Raw genomic sequence first — 27,335 nt, 5'->3', positions numbered from 1 at the left:
ATTGTTGTGGCAGCATTCAGACCATACCCCAAATCACTGACTAATTATTGCTCAGTGCAAAGGCACATGCTTGTCCTGCAGCAAATTTTGCAGCCCTATGTTCAGCCCCAATCTCCAGTTAAAAGAAACTCCTCAGGTAGCAGGGTGGGAGAAAGCATTTCTGTCTCAGACCTTGGAGAGCTGCTGCCAGTCATTGGGCTGGATGGACCAATGCCTTGACCCAGTATAAGGCAGTGTCATCTCTCGTTAGTGCTGCTGCTGCTGCTACTTCAAGAGTACTACTAACTTTACTGCTCCTACTTTACTACTACAGCTTCAGCTATTGCTGCTATATGATTATTTAACTGATGATTTGCAGTGGCAAATAGAGTTCTTTTGTTTCTTAGTTATTTAATATGAACATATCTGTTTAAAATTATTTCTAATAATTAAACCCCCACAAACTGGTAAGGAGGCTCCATTAAAAATGGTGGTTCTCTTCTATTTAGCAAGGGAAGGACAACTGTCCCTTTCAATCCCAACTAGAATGTTTCTGTTTTTCTGTTTTGGCTGGTCAGTGACTGTAATAAAGGATTGATTGATTGATTGATTGATTGATTGAAGGCCATGAACCTCTTTGAGACAAAGAACCATTTTCTTATTCCTTATACTATATAAACGGCTTTGCAAACATTTTTCTTGAAAAGCAAAATAAATAATAATACAATCAGTTATTTTAAACCCTAAAAATCCCCCTATTTTATTTATTTTATTTTTATTTATTAAAACATTTTTATACCGCCCAAAATTTACATCTCTGGGAGGTTTACAACAGGATACAAACAAAGTAAAACATTCGTTAAGACAAAAATGGGGAGGGGGAAAACACACACATTACAACAATTAAAAAATTTTAAAACAATACTTTAAAACAGCATTTAAACCACTAAAACAACATTAATTTAAAAGCCTGGATGAAGAGATGTGTCTTTAAAGACTTTTTAAAAAGCTGTCAGAGATGGAGAGGCTCGTATTTCACTAGGGAGTGCATTCCAAAGCCTCGGGGCGGCAGCGGAGAAGGCCCGTCCCTGAGTGGCCACCAGATGAGCCGGTGACAAATGCAGACGGACCTCTCCAGATGATCTCAGTGGGCGGTAGGGTTCATACCGAAGAAGGCATTCTCTTAAATACCCAGGGCCCAAAACTGTTTAGGGCTTTATAGGTTATAACCAGCACCTTGTATTTTGCCTGGAAACATATTGGCAGCCAGTGTAGCTCCTTCAATACAGGAGTTATATGGTCTCTCTGAGATGACCCAGAGACCAGCCTTCTGGACCAGCTGTAGTTTCCGGACTACATACAAGGGCAGCCCCACATAGAGCGCATTACAGAAATCCAGTCTGGAGGTTACCAGCAGATGTACCACTGTTTTGAGGTCATTCACCTCAAGAAATGGATGCAGCTGGCGTATCAGCTGAAGCTGATAGAAGGCACTTCTGGCCACCGCCTCAACCAGGGACACCAGGGAGAGGCTCGGATCCAGAAGCACCCCTAGACTGCCTACCTGTTCCTTCTGGAGCAGTGTGACCCCATCCAGAACAGGCAGATCAAAATTATCTCTCAAGTGCTGACCCCGCACAATGAGTACCTCCGTCTTAGCCGGATTCAGTCTCAGTTTGTTATCCCTCATCCAGCCCATCACCGACTCCAGGCAGGCATTTAGGGAGGTTATGCCCTCTCCCGATGATGCTGACATGGAGAAATAGATTTGGGTATCATCAGCATACTGATAGCACCCGGCTCCAAATCTCCTAATGATCTCTCCCAGCGGTTTCATGTAGATATTAAACAACATTGGAGACAGTATGGAGCCCTGGGGAACACCATACAAAAGTTCAGATTTTGAAGAACAGCAGTCTCCAAGGGACACCATCTGGAACCTGCCCAAGAGGTAGGAGCGGAACCCCTGCAAAGCAGTGCCTCCAACTCCCAACCCCCTCAGACGCTCCAGAAGGATACTATGGTCAATAGTATCAAAAGCCGCCGAGAGGTCCAGAAGGACCTTCCTCTGTCAATTGCCAATTGGAGATCATCCATCAGGCCGACCAAGGCAGTCTCCACCCCATAGCCAGCCCGAAAGCCAGTTTGAAATGGGTCAAGATAATCCCATTTCCCAAAATAATCCCAAAATAATAACTAGTTATTATTTTTTTGTGTCTGAAGCTTACCTTTTTAATACATTGAGGATGCTAACTGGGAGATAGCAAAGAGCAAAAACAAGGAGAACAACCATGAGCATCCGTGCTGTTTTCCTCCTTGTTCGAACCTGTTTGATTTCAGCTGCCATGGCACCAACCCTCAGTTTTGCTGATGGCCTCAGGCCTCGGGCCTGTGCTGTAGGCCGCAGAGGCTTCCATTTTCTCTGGACAATGGAGGAAGTTCCTGGGATCTAACAGAGCAGAGTAACTGAAATCTAGATTACTGCTGTTTGCCTACAGAGAAAATGTGTTGCATTGATTGGCCAGCTGCAGGTACAAAGCAGATACACTCAAAGATAGTTCCCATGACCTTTATATGGAGCGGGGAAAGTGGGGGGGGGGAGAGGCAGGGTCAAACCAACCTTCCCCCCAGATGATCTTCTTTCTTTTGTGGGATGCGCGGATTGTGCATAGACACAAGCCACACTGCTCCTGGCAGTGTGGTGTTCTGGAGGCCAGGTGAATGCAGCCCAGCCTCCAGATATTCATCAATGCACTGCAGGAGGAGCACGGTGCATTGGGAGATACCTCCACAAACAGGGTGCCTGAGGAAACCAGAGCCCACAACCAGGGAGAAGGGTGAGCTCATGCCCTTTCACCTGGGTAAAAGCCTGGTGGGGAGGGACCCCTTTAAGGCTATTCGTGTGAGCTGCCCTGTCTAGGCTTACTCAGCCCTACTTGGTCAGGGCTGCTTATGTGAAGCACCGGGATTGAGGCTGATCCCGGTGCTGTCCTCCCAGGTAGGTAGGTTTCCCCCAGGCTTTTAGGCAGGTAAAAGGTTGCGAGCGTGCCCTTCTCCCTGAGTTCCCAGTTGTGTGTCTGCTCGAGATGCAGGCAGCCTGAGCAGACACAGAGCCGGGTGCCTAGAGGGCCTGGCTTGCGGGGGAATCCCCCAATGCACTACACTCCTTGTGGGGGGGAAATCTGGAGGCTGGGTTGCATTCACCAGACCTCCAGAATGGTGCAGTGCAGCTCGTGTGGGCTTGCAATCCACATGTCCCACAAAAGGAGAAAGATCATCTGTGGGGCAGGTAGGTTCAACCCTGCCTTTCCCCTGCCCTCCCCACCCCACGTAATGGTCTTGTGAATGACTGGCTTATCTTTTTAAACATAAGCTCATTGCTTCCAAAGCAACCTCATTCTTATGGCTAAATGACAAATGTGCGAGCAAAATCATTCTCGTTGTGTTAATGCACTTGAAGTTTTGCGCTTCAAGCCCTTTGAATGAGAAATGAGAGGAACTCAGTAAAGGTGTTGGGTGCATGAAAACTGAGGCACACCACATGGCCGCTTTGCCCATATTGATGCTCTAAACAGTGTTGTGGGCCTCTGCATCTGACAATGACAGCTGTTGCTACTATGGTACCCCTAATACCTGCTGATGAGTCAATGCAGTCTCTGAATTAGCTTGCCATATGAGATCCATGCCACTGGTTATACTGACTTGGTGCAAAAGAGCTGCATCAAATCCAGAATGTTAACATTCCAAAATATGAGGAACCACAGTGAAAGATGTGACATTTGTGGGCACACTGTCATTCAAGAAAGCTAGTTTTAACTTGGACAACAAAAATTAAGTGGCATGGCATCTTAACTGGTTAACAGATGAGCCCCTGGCTCTCTTAATGGATTATAATATCTCTGAAAAAATTAGACGCAATGGTTTTCCATGAATAACAACCAATTCAATGCCAGTGACATTCTCAAAGGATCAGATCACAGTAGATAATGGGTGCTAAGTGGGTTTCCTGTGTTAATCCTCTTTTAACATGATGTCTTCTTCACTTTGGCAAGGACACTTGAAAAAATGATAGGTGTTATTTTCCATGAGTGGGAATAGTAAAAGCTCCTGCTAATGTGTTTAACCTATGCCTTCAGCAGAAAGAGAAAACAAGCAAATTATATATAGTGCACAGAAGTGCTCTGCAAATATTTCTGAAACATTCATAACACTTTTTTTCCTCCAGGGTGATTTGTTTTCATTTTCTTGTATACCTCTTTCACTCAGATATCGTTCTAATGAAATACTGAAGAAATATATTTCATCTCAGCAGAAAGTCTTTTCTACCAGCTTCGTAGATTGAGCATCACATATCTATATGAAGGTGTGTGGATTTGACTGCATTTATTATATCTATCTTTGTTAAATTTATTCATAGGCTTTTGAAAGTTCTGGAGAGAGGCATTTTCCTTTTGTATGAGATCATATTTCATTTCTGAGAATTGTACATTATTTTCCCACTCCATAGCATATTCATAACTGAAATATATAGACATTTGGAAGTTTAAGAGGATGCATGAAATCAGCTGTAAAAATGCACTTCATGAAATAGACATTTAAACATCTGAATAGTAAAACAGCTTACCTGTCTGCACCAGAGCTTTTGAAATATCTGTAAATAAGCCAATACCATAAGACACAGCGGGGCCATATATGTTATCAGGAAAAAACATGTGTGATACATTTTGGGGTAGACTTCAGCTGTGGAGAAAATAAAAAAGACACAGGGGAAAAAATCTATATTAATCTCCTGTGTGCTCATTTGAAGCTGTTGGTCATTACATATTCTTATAGTGGCACTGCAAACTACTTGCAGATTCAGACTATTAAAAGGGCAGGATCATCTTCAGGCAGGAACCTCCATACCAAAGAACACTTAATTTGCCTCCATATTATGGGGGAGGTGTCTTTTCTGAGGCTGCAGCAAATCACAGGAGCACCCACACTATTCCTGGGGCTCCATAGGAAAAGATAAGAGAAAGTCCTTCTAAAAGGTAAGCCATGAAAGGCAGCTATTTGATCCCTCATGTCAGGGAGCAAAGAGAAAGAATGGAGCTTCATTAGAGTAGGAAGAATCTTGCACGTAAATGCTGGAGACAGGCAAGGTATGAGCCTGGTAATAAGACGTGTTTACAGTACTGATGACCTGAGAATAGCTAGACCAGCTATATACTTGTTGGTTTCATCGGAAGCTGCCTTATACCAAATCTAACTTAGTGAATGACATGCCCCACAGCCTTTGGAGGGCAGAGAAAGACTTCCACCCTCACAAGGAGCCAACAAACTAACCACGCATGAAGCATTGCTTTGTGGTGCAGGCAGAGAGGGGACATGATTTTTGCTTCTCTCCCCTCCTATTTTGCCTCCAGGAATATGTCCATGAGGGCTGCATAGGGGTTTCAAACAAGGCTCTTTCCCAGCCCTACCTGGAGATGCTAGGAATGTGCAAACAGGTTCAAATCTGAACCAGTTCGACTTCAAACTGGTTCGGTTCAATGGCTTGATGTCGAGCTGAACCCCCCCCCCACAAACACACACACACACACACACCGGTTCAGCTTGACATTGGACTGAATGGCCTCCCCCATGGCCATTTGGAGGGGGGGTTGCAGTTTTTTTTTAAAAAAAATTGTACTTACCTCCTCTGGGGGGCTTCTCCGAAGCTGCAGGGGGGGGTCCCTGGAGGTCCCCCCACTGTGGCATAAACCACCCGGTTCAGGCAGTCTTCAGCCCTTTCCAGACATTTCCCCCATCATGGCGGCATTCAAGATGGCCACTGTGATGGAGGAAAGGCTCGGAAAGGGCCAAAAACCACCTAAAGTGCACAATTTAAGCTATAATGGGGGTGGCGGGGAAGAGGGAACCTCCAGGGAAGGTTCGGAGCCTCGGAGAAGCCCCCTGGTTTGGGCAAGTGTGTGTGTGTGTGTGTGTGTGTGTGTGTGTGTGTGTGTGTGTGTGTATGTGTGTGTGTGTGTATATATATATATATATATATATATATATATATATATATATATATATATATGCACCCACCCCCACCTCCAGCCAAACTGAACTGGGAAGGGTTCGAGGGAGGCAAAACCAAACTTTCCTGGTCCTGATAGAGTCTGGTTCAGACTCGAACCGAACTGGGACAGACGGTTTTGTGCACACCCTTAGAGGATGCCAGGGAAAGAACGTGGAGCCTTAAACACACAAAACAAATACTTTCCCACTGAGCTACAGCTGTACCTTACTTGAAGCTCTCGAGACATAATCATTCAATAGTATGGTGTTGCCAGGCTTCTATCAGGAAATGCATTAATTACTAGCTTTTGGTGTTTGCAACGGTAAACTTGTCTCAGTTAATCTGCATCATGCTCACAAACCAGACCCAAAGGAGTGACCTTTCTTGGTGCACAGTATTCATAATACATAAGGAGTTTTAGTAACTGTCTAGGTCTGAAGAGGAGAACTGAACCTTAACAACATGCCCTGATAGAGAACAGAACTGTAATTGAAGTTTTACTGCAGGGTAAATTACCATTATTTGAAGTATTTGAGCTCTCAGTGGGCCAGTGGAAGAACTAAGAAATCTCATAAAGAGCCACCACCTGCCTGTGCAATGACCTTCAGGCAGCAGAGCACAAGTATAATTGCAGTATTTATTTCAACAACCTTCAGAGGTTTATGGCTTCTCATTTAACAACTTTAGCTTAACAAAAAAGGAGAAAACATGCAGAAGCTGCCAAGTGATGTGCAATTTGATGATAGATCAGGATAGGAGAAGAACTAGCATTTTCCTTTGAAGTAGCCTCAAGGGGGGGCGGGGCGGAGAAGTGTTAGAAGCCAGAACTTCAAAGAAAACCCAGGTCACATACTTCACATAACAGTTGCTTAGGAATCTTTGCCTCCTAAATAAACCAAAAGACTCCTCCACTGTAACAATAATTAAAGCTTACTGACAGGATGGGAAGGAGTGAGGAAGACCTGGAGGTCTGTTCATCAAGAGCAACAGATCCTTAAATGCCGGGTGCTGAGTTGCAATGTCACTTGAAACATTTCTATTATAAATTTGGGTGGGGGGAAGCATTGGAATACTCAGATTGATAAACATCTGAGCCTGATAAGGACATGGGATCACCTGTGGTTTTATGAAATGGCAAGCGTGTGAAATGGTGTCCAGCCTTGAGCAGCCAGGACTCATATTCCAAAGGGGGAAAGTCAGACAGAGCCCTGTGATCAACACCAGTTGCTGAGTGCAGGTTTCAGGCCAGGCCCTGGTGGCAAGAATGATCCAGGCAATGAAGAGCCCTAGGTACCCAAACTTGGATCCCCAGAGATAGCACCCACCAAGTCAAAATCTGTTGGACCTCAATGCAACAAGAACCTCTTGCCCTTCAGTGCCAACTCACCAATGCAGGGAATGCATCAGGCAAGAGGTAGGTACACTGGAGTGCTCTAGGTCCTGGGGCTGCCCCTTTAAGATACAAAATCTTCAGCAGAGGGGTGGAGCCAGAGAAAGGTAATCATGACCACAAGACCTAAAGAGCTCTGATGGAGCTGGGCGTTGGTTGGATCAACTTGCTTCTTCAGAGCTCTCCAAGGTCCTGCAGATTGATCTCACCTGAGACCAGGACAGGACAGGACAGATTGTGGTTGAACATACAACCCAGTGGGGATTACCTGACTGTATGAACTAGCCTTTTTATGCGGAGCTTATCCACATAGTTGTTGTGGTTTACAAGGGCTCTCCTTTTAGAGATGCTGTGATCAGGCACATCATGGCAAGTTTAGAACCCTACATGGATGCAGCACTTCATATAACCAGTATATCCATATGATTTGTCCTGTGTCGCAATCCCTGTGGCAGGCTACACACCTCACAAGTAGGATGCTGAACAACTGAACTGGGTCAGCATATCACAAAAAATGTAAACTTGTAAAACTGCCATTGATTCCTCCCAAGGAACCTGAAAACTTGGGTGAATAAATGAAAGCTTGGGTGAATAAATGTATCTTTCAAAACTAAAAATACTGTCAGAGATGGGGAGGCTCTCATTTCAGCAGGAAGTGCATTCCAACATCTTAGGGTGGCAACAGAGAATTCAAGCTGGCGGCAACCTCAGATGGACCTCTCCAGATCATCTCAAAGGGCAATGGGGCTCATAGTGAAGAAGATGTTCTCTTAAATACCCCAGGCTCAAGCTGCTTAGAGATTTATAGGTTATAACCAGCACCTTGTATTTGCCTGGAAACATATTCATTTGTTCATTCATTTATATATATGAATGAGATGCACATATCAGGATATCCATCCATCCATCCATCCATCCATCCATCCATCCATCCATCCATCCATCCATCCCCTGATATATGCATCTCTAGGTGGTGGTAGTCAGTTTAGTGGCTGGTAGCCAGTATAGTTCTTTTAATATCTGAGTGATATGGTTTATTTGAGATGACTCTGAGACCAACCTGGCTACCATATTCTGTACCAACTGTTGTTTCCAGACTATGTTCAAATACAGCCCCACATAGAATGCATTGCAGTAGTTGTCTGGAGGTTGCCAGTAAGGATGTGCAAACGAGTTCAGAACTGAACCAGTATGGAGTTCAGCCTGTTTGGGGGTTTCACGAAAGAAAATTTAAATTTTAGAAAAAACTTACCCCCCTCTGGGGAGGGGGTTCTCTGAGTTGGTGGAGGTGTGTGGCAGTGGCAGTTCCCCTCCCTCCGCTGGCCTTCCCGCCTTCAAAAACGGGCTTATTCGGCCATTCTTTAGCCCATTCAGGCCTTTCTCTCACCAGTGCAGCACCTGTTTTGGAGGCTTCTGAGTCTGTGCAATGGGCCTCTGTGTGGCCTGGGCATGACCAGGCCTGGTAAATTACTATTCCAACTTTCTACCAGGGCATCAACAGAATCACCAACACAGCCAACACTAGATCCTTCCAAGGCTTCTTGAAATCTGATTGGATCCAATAACCTTCTCGGGTGGACCACCCTAATAGGCCCCTCAAGCCTGTGGAGGTGGGAAGTGATTGTGGATGGTGGTCTGTCCATGATAACGTGGAAATCACAAGAGTCCCCACACATGGGGCACCATGGGCAACACTGCTGAGCACTCAAGGTGGTGTCAGCACACACACACACACACACACACACACACAATTTACATGAAGACAATGCCTGTGGGATGCTGGGAACAGGGAGAGTCTTGTTCCCAAACATGACCCCCCCCGCCACCACAGTTTCACTTGTAAGAATGGACAGCAGGGCTGTTTGTTATCAACAGTGCCACACGGGGGTCGCGGGGGTGGAGGAGGAATGACAGAGTGGCAGGTAAGACCTACCTCTCTCCATTTAAAGTGTCTGCTTCCCCACCACCACCATAATGTTTCAGTGGGGGCAACTCAAAGTGTTTTGGCGCCTCAACTTAGAGACACCAAAATGCTTTGTGCGCCTTCCTAGTTTAGAAGCTAGGTCCACTACAAGATTGCCTGCCATCATAGTTGCAGAACGTAAAATTCCTGTGTCTGTAGAAGATCCTGTATCTTCTGCAATGGGTCCATGAACTTTGGGAGGCATTGCTTCCAGACTTCATGAAGAATCTGTTGTATTCGTCATATTCGTGTTTGTATTTGTAACCCCCTTCTATTCCTGTAATGTTGATCAGTTGCACATTTTTGAAGAAGGCTCAGCCATGTCCAGATGGGTGCTGGTCTAACACAGCCAATAGCAGCTTGAGCAAGGGAGGATTTTCCTCCCTCAACTCCATTTGCATGAGGGGGGAACTGTGGTGCCAGTGTTTGGACTTAACGCTGGCACCAAGCAACTGGAGGTGCCGGCAGCAAAATTCCACTCTGAACTGAAGGTAGAGATTGCAGTCCAGGGAGAGAAACTGCAGGCTAATTTTCTCAAATAACTCAGGTTGCCCATATTTGGTTGTACAGCTCTCAAAACCAGAGGTGAAGGGACCTCCAGTTTTGTGTTACATGCGAATGTGTTCCCTCCCTCCCTCCCTCTCTTGTCAAGCCTCTTGATCTCCTTGCCCTCTTTCTTTCTTTTGCCCCCCCCCTCTCTCCTTCTTGTCAAGCCTCCCACACACTCCCTCTCTCTTGTCAAGCCTCCACCACCCACCCACCCTCTCTCTCATTTCCCCCCTCCCTCTGGTCATTGGGAAGTATGATATTTAGATTTTCTTCTAAAAACTACCAAAAATTCTTAAAATCTTCCCTCAGCATATTCCAGTAAAAAAAGTAGTACATTCAGCTAATTTAAGTGGCAGGGCATGACAGGGGGAGGAGTGAATGAGAGAAAGAGTGGGGAGGAGGAAGAAGGCAGAAGGTGGTACAAGGTGGTTGCAAGGTGACAGAAGGTGGTGAGACGCTATGTACGCCCCCCTCCAAAGGTACATTGAAATCTAATCCGGCCCACCACCATATTTGAGTTTGACAATGCTGATTTAAACAGTTATTCCTCTCCCCACCCACTGCAACCAGAAGTAGTATAGTCAAATAATAACTGTACTACTGCTGATTGTAGGACAATCAAATGGCCTTCAAATCCCCAAATGGTCTTCAAGAGGTACTCTGTGTCACCCAGATATATGTCACAGAGGGCTATGCAATCTGTAGGGAGTCAGTGCAGAGTTAGTTGATTGCATTCACAGCACTACCACACCTCACAAAGCACTTCATTATTCAGAATGTCGGCCACTGAAAGGCAGTCTGCGCAAAGAAGATGTTGCAAAGTAGTGGTTTCAACCAATGCCATACAATTAGGAGAGAGATTCCTATACAACAGGGTTGCAACAGCTAACATGTAATTTTGCTTTGCATAACAGCAGTGGCAAATCCCATGCATATAGCGAAGAAACCTCACCTCCCCAATGCTCATCACAAACAGTGAATAAGACGGTTTTGTTGGCTAATCCCGGGAACACGCTGCTGCACTCCATGACAATAGCCTGGGGGATCATTATAACGCAGGATGCAATCCAGATAATGATAATGCTGTTCCTTGCCCGCCTGGCTGTGCTTTTGAACATCAAAGGGTGACAAATTGCATACCATCGATCCAGCGCGATGCAGCTGAGAGTTAGTACTGAAACTGAGACAGACACAGTCTAAGGGGAAAGAAACATTAGGCAACAATGGATAAATATTGATAAATCATCTTTGACTTAGAGCTTTTAATTATTCTTGCAGTATAAAATGAATCGCTCTCTGCATCAGCACAATCCAACAAATATTAGTCAGTGAAGATTATTGTCAACAATATGTCAGTGAAGAGAGAAAAGATTATTTTCCCCACCAACCATGCATGAGAATTAGGCCTCAGATATGGCCATCTTTGCTTGATTATGGCCAGGGTCTGGCCTGAAGGTATAAGAGTAACCCTGCTGGATCAGGCCCATCCAGTCCAGCATCCTGTTTCACACAGTGGCCCACCAGGTGCCCCTGAGAAGCCCACATGCCAGAAGTGAAGGTGTGCCCCCTCTCTTGCTGTTGCTCCCCTGCAACTGGCATTAGAGGCATCTTGCCTCTGAGGCTGGAGGTGGCACATGATACAGCAACCTTGCTGGCACTAAGCAGATCTGGGCCCTAGCTAACAGAAGTTCGCCGAATCCATCACTGAATCAATTATGGGGAAAAGGTGGGATATAATGTAAAGATGGGATAGAAAAGTAAATTGCAAATAAAGATGCTGTGCCCCCATCACCTTTATGGCATTTCTTTCTATGGACATTACATAAGAACAGCCCTACTGGATCAGGCCCAAGGCCTATCTAGGCCAGCATCCTGTTTCACACAGTGGGAGCCCACAGGCAAGAGGTGAGGGCATGCCCTCTCTCCTGATGTTGCTCCCCTGCAACTAGTATTGAGAGGCATCATGCCTCCAAGGCTGGAGGTGCCCCACAGCCACCAGACTAGTAGACATTGATAGACCTGTCCTCCATGAATTTGTCCAAGGACCCTTTTAAAGTCATCCAAGCTGGTGGCCATCACCACATCCCATGGCAAAGAATTCCATAGATTAATTATGTGCCGTGTGAAAGAGCACTTCCGCTTGTCAGTCCTCAATTTCCCGACCTTCAGTTTCATGGGATCACCCTTGATTCTAGTGTTGTGTGTGTGTGAGAGAGAAATTTCTATCTGCCCACACTCTCCACTCCAAGCATAATTTTAGACACCTTGATCATGTCTCCCCTTAGTCACCTCTTTCACAAGGTAAAGAGCCCCAGACTTTTTAGCCTGGCCTCATAAGGAAGGTGCTCCAGGCCCCTGATCATTTGGGTTGCCCTCTTCTGCACCTTTTCTAGTTCTACAACATCATTCATAAAAAAAATTCATTTCAATCATGATGAGAACTTACATCAGAGAGTAGTACTGAAAATGTGACTTCATATTATGAATCAGGGCCATTTATTGCTTATTCCTGTGCGTCAAAAAGCCAAGCGACATGGTACAATAAATGCAATTTTAAACTCACAAGGATAGGCAATGGTTCCCCAAGCATCTTCTTCTCCCCAATCCGCTGCTATTTCAAACTGTGTTGAGTGCCTGGTGTTTGTTACACCCCCTTCCTAGGCCTGTTAGCTCTTTGCACTGAGTCATATTTTGTTATTTTACTGATACCAAACAAAATCAGATACAAGCACTTACAATCTGGACAACAGGGGAAAAAACACCTGACAAAATGATCTGGAAGAACAGAAACAGTCATCATCCTGTAGAATATTTTCTTCTTTATACATTAATGTTGAACATATGGGCAGTGATTAGGTGTCTATTTGGCTTCTGAGGATGTTCAGTTTTCTTTCAGTTATTCATAGTAGACTGGGTCAGGCTATTTTTTCCTGCTGGTTTGCTTATTGATTTCTAACTACTTGTATCCTGTACTTTGTAATTTATAGTTATTTCTGACAGTAAATCTTTACAGATATATTTGATTTAGATCTGATTTAAATGAAAGGACAAACATTTCACTACCGAGGTGGCCTTTCCGTGAGGCGAGGTGAGGCGGTTGCCCCAGGCAGGCATTTACTGGGGCACTAGTGAGGTGGTAAGATGCACCTTTGTGCCCCCTTTTTACAAAACAGAAAGAGGGGTGCACATGAGGGGGGGGCAGCATTTGGCATATACCACTACTGTATATTACACTATTCCAGTGTTGAAAGTGATTTGCCTTACATGTTGCACGAACTCAAATATGGAACAGCTCTTCTGTTATGGATTCTATTGCATTAGCCCTTTTTTAAAAATGCACACCCCAAACCTGGAAAACAATACCTGTAAATAAGGGATCACCTTGCAGAGGCTGTCCCCAAGGAACCATGTCTCTGTGATGTCTACTACTAAAGTTGCTGGAAGACAAGTAATGGTGACGAGGACATCAGCCAGGGAGAGGTTGACTATGAAGTAATTGGTAACAGTCCTCATGTGATGATTTTTCCACACTGCAACACAAACTGAATTTGCAAAGCAGCATCAGTACAATTAAAAGCGCACAGCTGGAAACAAGAAGTCAGACACACATGATTTTCTGGCAGTAAGAGGAGTTATCAGAGAAATTGTCTACCATTTTGAGGAAAGGTTGGACATAAAAGTAGATGTGTATAGCATTATTTCTCAGTTATGACAAAATGGTGCCCCTTCAAAGAACTGCCAAATCTTTCACACAGTGGCATGTTTATCCCTGGACTTCAGAGCTGGATGCCCTCTGCCCCCCAAATCCTCTTATTTCTGACCTGGGTGGTGTGGTTGCAGCTGGCCTGCACTGCACTGGGTGGCCGAGTGTGATGTGACCTGTGCTGGGTGCTTTAGAAACAGAGAAGGGAGTGGGGAAAGAAATATGTGGGATGGGAATGTGCTAAGTTATGTGTTGTAATGTTTCTGCTAATGAATATTTGCATGAATATACCTGTTTTATATTCTTACATTCCTGTAAGTTCAGTCGCTGTGTGTAACCTCAAGAACCCACATGTTAAAAATACTCTGTGTGTGTGTGTGTGTGTGTGTGTGTGTGTGTGTGTGTGTAGGATGCTTAACTTGCAGGGGGCTGGGGGGCTCCAAAGGCCTTTAGGTCCAGGCTCCAAAATTACTTAGGTGCATCTCTGCTTGTATGCTTCCACCCAACCTCAGAACCTTGGGTCCAAACCACACAACATCGATGTCAATGGCAGTTTCCCTTAGGCACGTGGCAGTTTGTGTGTATGGTATTCATGTGGGGGGTTATTGTCTTCAGAGTGTCACAGTGTGAGAGGGGGAAGCTGAAAACACTTCCCCTGCATGCCCAGTCCTAATCAGCCTTCCCCCCATGGTTGCTATTTTCAATGAAAGGAAACTTGCACACAAGGGCAAACTACCAGTAAGATAACCATTTAAGGGTGTTTTGGCCCCTATTTGCTATACCTGTGTAGTTCCCAGGGGTGCAGACAGAGTGGAGGCTTGAGGAGCAACGTTTGTGGGGTATAAAAATACTTTTGGTGGAAGAGATGGGTGATTAAGTTTGTGGGGAGGTCAGTAAAATGAAGAAGGGACTCCTCAAATGCTTAAGGGAGGATCTGCACCCCTGTCAGTTCCTAGCCTAAGTCCCCTGTATCACTCCGGGCTGGCCTAGCCATAGTGGCAAAGTCAGTCACAGCTTGGGGCACCAAAGCTTAATAGAGGGAGGAAGTACACAAAGGCAATATTGCAGCTTGCTGGCATCACAGGGGACATGGTTGAGATCCTTTGGAATGTCATTGGCTGCCTAGAACATACATACAGTTGTAAAGACAAGGAAGTAAACAACTGCCAGGCATTCAACATGAAAATAGGAAAATAGTCTCTTGGGTAACATTCAGTGTGCTACCTTCATGCCGCTCTCAAGCACACTGTTTCCAACAGTGTCCACCCGATTGCCTCTAAGAAGCTCAGAAGTAGGGCATGAAGGCACGGCCAGTTGAGTGGTCACCCAGGGCACCTGCCTGAAGGGAGTGCCAAGCTGAGCTTGCAGAAGCCACACAACTTGGTAACATGGATCAGCTAAGCATAGAAGGGGGCACCGAAGTCACTCCTTGTCCAGGGTACTATTTATCCCAGGGCTGTTCTGTCAGGATGGCAACCCCACCTTTGTCTCCAGGATCTAGTATTCCAAAATAGACTGCCCCAGTTTTCCTTATTTTCTTGCACAGAGATCTGAAATGAATATTATTGCGAATTAGTAGCTAATAGCTATTGCCAGGAAGGGTGTTTTGGCAAGGAATCTCAAGATCATGCAAGTTACAACCTTCAGTTCTTATGCTCAGAAAGAGTCCAGGAGATCATATGGAAATCCTGTACAAAGCAATAACTGGCTCACTTTCTCCCACAAACTGGCATTTGCTCTTGCCATGACAGTACAAGCACTAAAGGAAAATGCAGTTGACATGCTGTTCTGGGAGTGTTCAGGGCTCATGGTGGCAATCTGTTACATCCAGATATAAAACAACAACAAAGAGTCTCATAGCACCTTGAGGACTCACAAATATTTTTTAGCACACACTTTCATGGACTGGAGCCCATTTCAACAGATGCATCTGAGCAACTGGGCTCTAGTCCATGAAAGCTTATGCTAAAATAAATGTGTGAGTTCTCAAGGTACTTCAAAGACTATTGCTTAGGCTGCCACAGATAGCTAGCCACCTTCTGGAAGCCCCCTCAGAGCATTTAAGGTTCATGTCTGAATATTTACACTTGCAAGTTTTCAACACTTACCCTGTCCCTTTAATTTTTGTTGAGAGATCTAGACATTAATTATCTACCGTGTACATCAGTGGAGTATTTTCAGAATATGATTTAAGAGGCTGCAGTTCATTCTTTTGGCCACAATGTGTCAGTGAATGCTTAGAAATGGAAGTGAATTGCCCTGCATTTTTTCATCCCTAATTAAAATTGAAATGCATTTTTTCATCCCTAATTGAAATCCCTAATTTTGCAGGGGTGTAGCAATGCAGGAGTGGGCCCTGGGACAAACAGTGCCTTGGCCACCACCTCCTCCTTCCCGCTTTGCTTCAGAACGTTAAGGCTGTGGTGAAAAGCAAAACATCATCTGCCCATACTTTCTCTCCCTCTATGCAAATATCACACTCCCCACACATGTAAACACTTTCAGGCACACCCTTGCGCACTGCATTATAGTTTTACCAAGTTCTTTTTAATGAGAAGATTCCAAAAGGGTCCCTAAGCTCCTTAAGCTCTGTCTCAAGTACAGGAGGGAGAAGGGGAGGAGTGGCTTATGCTCAGTGCCATTTCCTTCACTGTTAAGCCTAAAAGTCAGGCTGAGGGAGTACCAGCCAGTCAATCATGAGGAGAGGAGAGGAGAGGAGGAGAAGGGATGCTACCTGACACTCCTCCCTCCTATCTTTCTGGAAAGAACTCCTCTCAACTGAAGCCAAGATGAGTCCTTTGATTGGGAGCCAGCAGTACACAAGTGTTTCAGGGAGGTGGGAGAGGGAGAGCCAAGAGTGAGCAGTCGCTCAGTTCGTAGGCCCTCCTTCAGGGCCCAGCGACATTTGTTAGGGCGGTGCAATGTTGAAGTGGAGACTTCAGAAAGTTCCCAGTATAGGCTATTTTGGAGAAGGTCGGAGAAGTTCTTGACCCAAACTTGGGGAGCCCTTTTCATTTTGGACTTCTCTGATCTCCTTCGGAAAATATTTGGAGCTTTCTAGAGCTCCAAATGGCAGCTAGAGTCTTTTTTTTTTTTTAGTAATTGTGGCTGAAGGCGGGGGGGGGGACCATCTTCTATCTGCCCGCCCACCAGCCCGCCAGTGCATATCTCCTTTTTAAAAAAGTTTTGTAAAGTTTTTTAGCCTATTTATTTTTAACTCACATGGCTGATTTCTGGGTTTCTCCTGTGATTCTCTGATGTTACATCACTTCCCCTTGTGATTCTCTGGTGTTAGGTTAATTTACTTTGGGGTTACAGTGAGTATTCTGGTTACTTTAAAAATTGATTTAAAGGTTGATCTGATCCTGACCCCAACCCTGATCCTGATATTCAGAAGTGTCCAAAGGACCCCTAACTGATATTTGTGGGTCAGGTTATATTGGGTTGGACCTGATCCCAACATTTGCATTCATACACAGGCCTAACATCCCCCTCCCCACCCTTGTTCTTGCAGTCTTGCTTCTAGCAGAATTTTTTGAATAGATAACTCCAAGAACAGGTCTCATGATGGGTTTGAAGCTCTCTCTCTCTCTCTCTCTCTCTCTCTCTCTCTCTCTCTCTCTCTCTCTCGATTATAAACCATCATTATAACCTGTTCCCACCTCAAGATGCCATTACATGCACAGGTGCTACATACTCACCTCCACATCTGCTGTATTCAGGCCAAAAATGGATAAAAACATCAAGGCCAAAAGCTGACAACCTGAAGTCAAAACCTCCCCACCACCACCACCCACTTATACATTAATGGAATGGCCCTATATGCTTCCTAACCTGTTCAGCTCCATAATTCTCAGTCCAAAAATTCTGTTCTTAAGTAGTCTTTCTGGTGGGATGTGTGATTATGTTCAGTGTGTAGGAAGGCTGCTTCACACAGGGGGACCAGTATATTCATTCTCTGCCTGATAGAAAGGGTGAAAGAGCTATTGGGCCCGTGGTTCCACGTTATATGCGAATACGGCCAGTGTTAAGTCACTTCTTAAATGTTTTCACTTTCAAGTCACACCAAAGAGCTCTGAAGAGTTCACTTCATTTTGAATTCATAGGCATAAAAGATCACTGGAGGGTGATTTGTGACCTGCTACCTAACACCAGGCATACATTTTCATTCATTTGCATCATGAAGTCTAGTGAGTGCCAGTGAGGGGCATACTTGAAGACTGCAACCATGACACCTCTTAAAACTTAGGCATATGAATCATGTGCCCTGCAGAGCACTAATTTATAAGAGTAAACAATGTTAAAAAATCTTGTATCGACATTTAGAATTCACAACTGATCCAAACTCCACTAAATGTAATTGGATGCAAAGAAACCTTATATGTATAGCAGAATTGTAGATCTTTTATAATACAAAAGCAGGGTTTGTACTAATAGCAATAGCAATAATAACAGCCCAATACTTCATTTCCATTTATGCTGGAACACTAAATGAGCATGGGGAATCCATAAATCGAAAACAATAGTTATACATAGAAAATAAAATATAAGTATTTGTGTATATAGTATGTGTGATATCAGTTAATGTAAACTATGTAAACTAAATCTCCTAAGACCTATGTTGTTGTTGTTGTTCCCTTTCTTCCATATCCGGAAGTCGAGGGCAATGGGGCAGCAGGGAGGTACACTGCCGCCCTGATGGGCATTAAGAAACATGGACGCTGGTGGGGGGAAAGCGGCGGGAGGGGTAAGTGCACACTCTCCCACTCTTAAAGGGAGACCCCTGTTGCCTTTCCGTGTACATCCATGTACACGTTCTGTGGACGGTTCCGTGTACATCCCTACTGGATTGCCCATATGGAATGGTTGCCCCTCTTTAAGGTGGCCATGTCTCTACTGCACCTCAACCACGACAACAGCCCACTCAACCACCCTATTTGTGACAGTGCAGCACAAGCGAGCTACCACCAGGACTGAGTAGCCATTTTTTAATTCCCAAGGGAGCTGGTCTTTTGTGTGTGTGTGCAGGGGGTATTCTCCATTGTTGTCTTATATGGGTTCAGGTATTGGTTTTGTTTAGCCTTTAGATGTAAGGTAAAGTAAAGTGTGCTGTTGAGTTGGTCTCAACTCTTGGCGATCACAGAGCCCTGTGGTTGTCTTTGGTAGAATATAGGAAGGGTTTACCATTGCCATCTCCTGCACAGTATGAGAAAAGGCACAGATGCCTTTTAGCATCTTCCTATATAGCTGCTGCTTGAAATAGGTGTTTCCCATATTCTGGGAAACATACCAGCGGGGATTTGAACGAGCAACCTCTGGCTTGATAATCAAGTAATTTCCCCATTGCGCCATTAGGTGGCCAGATGTAAGGTGCAGTCCACCAAACAACACACACACACACACACACACACACACACACACACACACACACACATCTCCACCTCCCCAAATCCAACAATTTAAACTGACTCAACCAGCAAAAACAGCTCTGATCTACAGAGGAATGTGTTGATCAATGGTTTCCTTGTTTCTGTCGGACTAATATTTTCAGCTCTGAGGGGAAATTTGAAAACACAAACTCTATTGTTTTGAAATGAGAAGTCAAGTAGTTATTTCTCTTTTTGATGCCGTGAAAACCGTCACTGCTGATCAATGGGCACTTGATAAATGAGTATCGTATTTCTGAAGCTATTCATTAGCTGCATCTTGTAAGACCAATATTATGTAATGATTAGTGACCAGGATGCAAAGAGCTGCATGCAAGGCCAGCTCATTCTCTCCCCATAAATTGGGTATGTGGAAACAGGTGACATGAGGTCACCATGTTGTGTGTATTCCTGCTTTCCTCCAGTGACAGCCAGTAATGTCTGACAGTTGATATAATATGGATTGGGGGCAAAGGAATATGTGACATGATGGCATCATTAGGACAGGAGCTCAGTGAGCTTACAAGTCTCACTTACCTGTAACTGATCCATTTTAAAATGTTCTGGATGTCTTATTGACATTGTCTCAGTGTCAGGCCTCAGCAGGGATCTGCTCTCACATATACTGTAAGCTAGGACTCACCTGTGGGACCAGCTAGCAGTTTCTTAGGCTTAGGGGGCACCTTTGCACTGCAGCACTTACCTAGGGGAAGCAGAGTTTTGGTGTAGAATGTAAGGGGCTGAGTAAGGGGTTTTGGTGTAGAATGTAAGGGGATGAGTCGTAAATGCTGGGTTCCCTGGTTCAAGTCTTCGCCAGTGCCTTACACTTAATTAACCTGTTTTAAACAAATAATTAGGGATGTGCGAAACATTTCAGGTACAAAATGTTTTGTATTAAAAATGGCATTTTCAGGTGTTTTATATTCAAAACGAAACACAGAATCCAATTCCAAAGCTCTTTGTATCCAAAACGAAATGACCCTATTTCAGATCCAAAAGTTTTGTATTTCGGAAAATGTTTCAGATCTCCATTTTGAGATCACTAGAAGTTTTTCTCCTCAGTCTCCATTTTGAGTTCTGACGTCTGTTTGAATTTCCCGCCCTTCAAGCCTGCAGATTGGCCAGCGAAAGCAGGGGCTGATCTGCTGGCAATTGCCTCCTAATTCCTTTTAAGGAATTTTAGAGGCTATTCTCACAGTCAGGCGAAATCGGGCTAGGGGAGTTCCGCTAACCCGGGCTCTACAATCGTGAGTTGCCATGGCATGGCTCCGCACCATGGCAACTCATGAATAGACCCCCGACCGGGAGGCTTAAAAGCAGCCTCCCGGCTTGGGGGATCTCTCCAGCATGCCCTGTGCACTCACGCAGGCCATGCTGGAGCTTCCAGGGGCCATGCGGCCCCCAATCCCCCCACCCCCCACTGGCTCCGTAACGGAGCCAGCAGTCGTGTAGGTGGCCAGTTCGGCCGCCTGGAGCAGACTGACTGCTTGTCTGTGGGAAGAGCTGACTTAGCCCACTCTCCCCGCAAACCCCATCCAGGCTCTTCTCACTGATCATGAGAAGAGCCTCTATATGTTTAAATTCACCCTCATTGGCCAGGTGGAGGGTAAAGAACAGCAAGGATGAGGGGGGGATTTTTGGAGGGGTTTTGCAACAGGGTATTTATTGGAGGTGCAGGCCCCACGTCTTCCTTTCTGCTGCCTTGTGTGTGAGAGAAGAGAGAGCTCCGTTGTCTGATTCCTCAGCCTCGATGCCCCTATCATCCACCATTGCTTCCAGTTGCTCAGCACCGCTGCTGTTGTCCACCATTGCCGCCATTGCTTGCTGCCAGCCTGCCAGCCTGCCACCTCCACCTGTGCCATTCTCTCCTGCATTTTTTGCTCTCTCTCTCTCTCTCTCTCTCTCTCTCTCTCTCTCTCCCTCTCTCTCTCTTTTTAGAAAGAGAGATTTGGAAGAAAAAAGGGTTGGTTTTTTTCTTCTTTTTCTCCTTTTTCTCTGTTTTATACTTCTTCCTGCTGCTGAGAGAATTATCACCCACAGCACTGGACTACAGAGACCCAGCGTTTGAGAAGACTGAGTGAGCGTACCCATTTATAATTGTAACACACACACGCACACGCACACACACACACCAAACCACACCACACCACACAGCTCCACACACATGTCTCTATTCTTGATTTGTGTATTTGGGTTTTCCCTCCTGATTGTAGTGAGGTCTTGGTTTTCCCTTGTCACATTGTATCTATCTGGCTGCTGCTTGTTATTGTCATTGTATCAAATCCATCTGTCAGTAGAGTTATTATTTTGATACTTGTCTGATTCTGTTAAATTCCCTTCTTTGGAAACCTGGTTCTTTGCACAGCACTGCTGTTGTTGTTGGTGTGCACTGTAAATGTTCTTTGGGGCAGATTCAGGGCAGAAAGGAGGCTTCAGGGGAATAAAAGCGGGTTGGGTGGTAGGAATTGGGTGGTAGGAATTGGGTGGTAGGAATTGGTCATTACAAAGGAATTGGTCAAAGGACGAACTTTTAAGGAGTTGTTAAAGTCTGTGTGTCTTTGGGGCAGATTCAGGGCAGAAAGGGGGCTTCAGGGGCAGAAGAGTGGGTTGGGTGGTAGTGCCCCAATGGGCGGTGAGATTACAAAGGAATTGGTCAAAGGGCTGATTTTTTAGAAATTGTTGAAGTTTGTGTGTCTTTGGGGCTGATTTGGGGCAGAAAGGGGGCTTCGGGGGCAGAAGAGTGGGTTGGGTGGTAGTGTTGATTCAAAGGGAATTGGGCAAAGGGCTGATTTTTAAAGAATTAATGAAGTTTACGCATCTTTAAGATTTCCCCCATAGGGAAGAATGGAGGTTTGAGAAGTCCCATAACTGCACGGGGGGGGGGGGGCACTGGGGTGACCCAGTGTGATTGGTGGTGTAGTACACATAGGGTGCCAACCACCCCCATATCCACAAGCCCATGGGATACAGGTTTTGTTCTTTCTGAGTGTTCAGTGTAGACTCTCTGGTAGCAGATGAGAGTGGATTCTTGTTTGTCACTGAAAAATATGCCAGCAGAGAATCTACACTGAACACCTCAGAAACAGCAAAACCCAGTACTCCACGGGCTTGTGGGTATGGCGTGGTTGTCACCCTATGTGCGCCACACCACCACTCACTCTGGGCCACCCCAGTGCCCCCCAAATGGAGTTATGGGGCTGCTGAAGCCTCCATTATTCCATATGGGGAAAATCTTAAAGATGCATAAACTTCATTAATTCTTTAAAAACTAGTCCTTTGTCCAGTTCCCTTGAAATAATTGTGGTAGCTTCCTTGACCCATTGGGCACTGCCACCCACCACACCCCACTCTGCACCCCCCCTTTTCCCCTGACATGAAGCTATACTTTTGCTGAAACCTCCATTATTCCCTATAGGAAAAATCTTAAAGACACAAAAACTTCAAAAATTCACCAAAACCAATCCTTTGCCCAATTCCTCTAAAATTTGGGTGGTAGTTTCCACCCATTGGGCACTACCACAACCCTCACTCATTTTGCCCCAGGGCCCTTTTTAAAATCCGAAACATTTCAGATCATGAAAACTTGGACCAAAAATGAAATTGGTGTGTTTCAGATGGGTTGATCTCAAACAAAAAATGGAATGGGGTTTTTTAGGATTCAGACCGAATTGAAACAGAAAAAAATGAAATGCACACCCCTACAAAAAATTTTTTTCCAAGTGTGTGAACATAGGAAGCTGCCTTCTGCTGAGTCTGGCCTTTCGTCCATCAAGCTCAGTATTGCCTGCATTGACTGGCAGCAGCTCCCCAAGGATTCAGGCAGGAGTCTTTTCCAGCCCTACCTGGAGATGCCAAGGATTGAACCTGGGACATTCTGCATGCAAAGCAGATGCCCTACCACTGAGCTACAGTCCCTGTGTATGTAGATCTTCCCATTACAGTACCCAACATTCACAAGCCCTGCTCCAGACTCTCTGAAATGGTGTCATCTGCTAGTATTAAGAGCAGAACTTTGTTGAAATTCTGACCCTTAGGTGGAGGAGGGGCAGCTTTGAATCCTGCAAAGGGAAAGGGGTAAGAGGTATTGAGCTTTCACCTGTGTCTGATGAGGGCTGAACATTGTTGATAAGGGCTGACTATTGATGAGCCTGCTAAAGCCTTCCGTTCCAACCAATAGGAAGGAACACTAGGCAGTAACATCACAAAATTTCTCCAAAAATCTCAGTGCCTCCTTCCTCAGCCACATTTGAGAATTGAGGAGCACCTTCACACTTACCTGAGAAGCAGTGCTAGATTAGCTGCCTGCCCACTGAGGGTAACTAGACGTAGATCCAATATTAATCTTACAATCAACTCTGGTGTGGATAGCTGTTGCTCTGTTTGGTGCTGAAGGTCTTTACTGACAACTGTAGCTCAACACTCTGTGCATATGATCACACTCTGTGCCCTGATCTCAGCCCTTGTAGGCCCACCTCCTCTTCAGTTGCCTGAAGAGATTCACAACTTCTTCACCACCATCCAAATCCTATAGTCCTAAGCAGATGAGCTGGGTGTTCCTCAAGGTTATTCATTCATTCAATCAATCAATCAATTTATTCATTCATTCACAATATTAATGCTTTTTACCAGTTTAATATAGGTTAAGGTGAGAGGTCTTGTAATTTCCTTGCTGTCAACTGGATCTTCCTTCCTTCCTTCCTTCCTTCCTTCCTTCCTTCCTTCCTTCCTTCCTTCCTTCCTTCCTTCCTATTAAATTCACTGCCTTCGACACTCCTGATAAAAAAGCTGTTACCTGCATATTTTAGTCAAAAGATCAACCGTTTCACATTCAAGTTGTTTAAGAACTCATGGGTGAATGCAATCAGGTCTCAGTGACTTGTTACTTTTTGATTTGTCATTTAATCCTAAAACTATCCTTTATTAATTCAAAAACCATCCATATCCTTTGTTACCTCTGTTTGATCTAACATTTCAGATACATACAAGAAGTTCTTTATTTGAGGTATTAGAACCAGAACTCCCTGTTTTATATTATTGTTGTATATCTGTTTGTTGTGAATTTCTTCAGTGAACTGCAATTGGCACACTTCTATTTAAATGTTACATTTAAACTCTGCCAACTTTGGCTGAAATTTCCTGAAAGAACAATACAACGATCAGAGACAGTGAGAATCACTGATATAAAGAAATGTGAATGAGCTCTGCAAGGGCGTCATTCAAAATTCCATTCAGAATCCTGGTAGTATGAATGAAACCACATAGTCATTCATAAGTCCAATGTTGTGAGTAGACAAGCTGTCAGTCAGAGTGTTAATGATATGAATAAAATCTGAAGGTTTCAGCGCCTCTCTTTAGTGGACAGCAGCAAAAGAATTCATTGGGGCTATTCACACAACCGCACGCCTGCGTGGTCAGGCAGAGGGTGTGGAAGGTAGGGTTCCACCTACATTTCCCCAGACAGCCGCTCTGTGCCCTTGCAGGGCACAAACTGCGCACCCACATGACCAGCTCTGCTGGGAGCAACACGGATGACTATCTGTGCTACTCCCAGTAGCGCTGGTAAACAGAGGCCAGGACTTGTCCTAGCCTCTGAGAACCCTGGATTCCCCCAGGGATGGGCATTCTAGGTGCTCATCTCGGTGTCAGTGGGAGATACAAGCAACACACAATCCTGAGAGGATTAAGGTTTAAGGGCACGTTTGCACCCTGAACCTCGGCTAAGAGTTGGGCTCCAGTGCTGCAGCACCACAGGGATCCGTGCAGATCCTGGCAGTTCTCACAGGCAGCTTTGACTGCTTGAGCCTGGGCTTGGCTGCTTGTGACAACAGCCTCATTGATGTTTATAAATCAGCCAGCGCTACATAGGAAGCTGCCTTATTCTGAGTTAGACCATTGGTCCATTTAGCTTAGCATGGTCTACACTGACTCACAGCAGCTCTCCAAGACTTTTCCAGTCCTACTTGGAGATGCCAGGGAGTGAACCTGGGACCTTCTGCATGCAAGCAGATGCTCTACCACTGAACTATAGCAGTGCTCACATATATTCACTCATCCAAATGCAAACCAGGGCTGACCTTGTTTAGCGAAGGAGACAATTTATGCTCACTATTGCAAGACCAGTGCTCACCCACACTTCTCACCCTGATCCTAAATATATAAAATTAAATAAAGATGTTACTTGAAGTGTTGCTTTGATCAGTTTGACTTCTTTCCCTAAAATGTGTTCAAGATCAGGTCATTTCTTGGCCATTATTGACTTGATCCAAGGACAGGATATATGAATATGCTTTCTAAGATTGCACTTCTAAGAATACTTAACTTGGAAGTTGCACTGAAAGTAAATATGTTCATAATGAGGCTGGAAAACAGCCTCATACTTTCTGTTATAATGGGCTCACATCCAAACAGAAAAGCGCAAGCAAGAATTTCACATCAAAATTCTCAAAATAAACATATATGAACAAGTAAACATGAATCATAATAAGAGGCTACAATCTACTGCATTCAAGAACAAAAAAATCACATTATCAAATCTCAACATTGTGCTACTGATGTTTAAAGTTTTATCAGTATATTACTTACGTTGCAAAAAGGTGTGTGTGTGTCTGTGTGTGTGTGTGTGTAGGCAAATATAGTATGGTACTCACCCAGGATGTTCCCTACAAGGGCCAAAAGAAATACAATAATATATCCAGCAATCAGAACCCATTCATATTCTTTGGGGTGCAAATATTCCCTCCAAAGATATTGCAGAAATTCCTCCTCCTCATAGTCTGCAGAGGGATTTCCAGAGGGCTCTTGAGTTCCATTCAGCTCTGTATCAGATGACCAGTTCCTACATGATAAAACACCATCCTCCAGTTTAGTTACAGACATAATTGGTTATACTGGAAGTCTGAATTCACACCTTCTGTGGTTCAAGCCTTTCTCAATGCATCCTTGAAATACAAAAGAACATGCAGAGAAGAGGGAGGCTGGAAAATCAGGGGGAAGCAGCAAGTGTCACCTGCAACTTCTCCTACCAGCTTTGCTTCAAGGATTTCCCAACAGTGGCTCCAGGAGAGAGAGAAAACACGGAGGCTGCAGTGACACAGAACAGAAGCTGGCACAAAAAGCAACACATGCTTACCGATGGTTCATTCAGCTCCAGTATGTGCAAAGCACACCCTAGCAAGTGACAGGCAGAACCTGCAGTTTGTTAGGAGCACACACATACGCACAGGAAATGAGGATCAATGTGGAGGTGTGTGTGTGTGTGTGTTGTAATGTATACAGTAAATTCTGCATGCAATTCTGCATTGCACAATGTATTTGTTTTACATTTTAAAAAATGTGCGGACCCTAAGAATTGCTCTTGAATAATTCTTATTGGCTCCTACATCTGACCAATTTTATGAGTTTTCTTTCCCAATACTCTCTCCAGGAAATTGTTGTAGCTAATAACCATGAGCTCCCAGTTCATACATTTCATGGTTCTGGCCAGATGCCTATGTGCGAAAAATCAAATGAGAGTGATCCAGTTCTTTGACTATACAATAAGACCTAGGAAGGTTTCAAAATGAGCAAATGCACAGGGAAGAACATTTCTTGGTTCTTCAATACAAATTTACTAAGACTGTTTAAAAGCCAATTATGTATGGTAGCACAAGAAAAATTTTAGAGGTTTGAGAGAAATACTCCCAGGTTCCAATAAAGCATTAGGAAAACCACTAGAATCTCACACCTTGATCCATTAAGTTTGCAAAATGACTGACAACAATTCTCAAGACAATGTTGGAGATTATTGTGAAAGAATTCAGATTCATGATTTCATAAGCATATGTTAGATTTCAAGCCTAACTGGGTGTTCTCTCAAGTGGCAATCTTGGGAGAAGAACAACAGACATCATTCTATGATGCTGGATGATGAAACTGAATAATCAACTGAGAACCAAGTAGCATTTAGATTGTGTGTGAGTAGGTGATTTTAATTAACCTCCCCTCTCACACACACACATATGTGATTAAAAGAGAGACGGCATATCAGTAAGAAGAACAGAATGAGCTTGGGCACACCCTAATCTCATGTGGACATTACAGGGTTGCTAGCTCTGACTAAAGCTATTCCCGGGGGGTGGGGGGGGAGATCCAATTTTTTCCCCTGCTCCTAAAATTTCACAATATCAAATCTTCAAAAACTCCAGGATTGCTTTCAGTAGTCACCTGGAGGTTGATGCCAGTTCCTGAAAACTCCAGGAAAATTGCGGAGGGCTGGCAACCCTAATGGATGCAGTTGGCTT

General features: G+C 44.6%; 1 protein-coding gene across 1 annotated transcript in view; it reads right to left on the bottom strand.

Moving 5' to 3' along the window:
• The window catches only part of HCRTR2 (hypocretin receptor 2), a 32,244-nt gene extending 6,312 nt beyond the window's left edge, over positions 1-25,932 (bottom strand). Inside the window, exons 1-5 of the mRNA XM_053286435.1 lie at positions 25,704-25,932; positions 13,291-13,469; positions 10,880-11,123; positions 4,604-4,719; positions 2,208-2,428 (exon numbers count right to left, since the gene is read on the bottom strand). Of these exons, the coding sequence (XP_053142410.1) occupies positions 2,208-2,428; positions 4,604-4,719; positions 10,880-11,123; positions 13,291-13,469; positions 25,704-25,932 (989 nt within the window). The remainder of the gene's footprint in view (positions 1-2,207; positions 2,429-4,603; positions 4,720-10,879; positions 11,124-13,290; positions 13,470-25,703) is intronic.
• Positions 25,933-27,335: the final 1,403 nt, after the last annotated feature.

This window comes from Hemicordylus capensis, chromosome 1 (genome assembly GCF_027244095.1).
Source record: "Hemicordylus capensis ecotype Gifberg chromosome 1, rHemCap1.1.pri, whole genome shotgun sequence".
Lineage (NCBI taxonomy): Eukaryota > Metazoa > Chordata > Lepidosauria > Squamata > Cordylidae > Hemicordylus > Hemicordylus capensis.
This window is presented reverse-complemented; position numbering and strand designations above follow the sequence as displayed.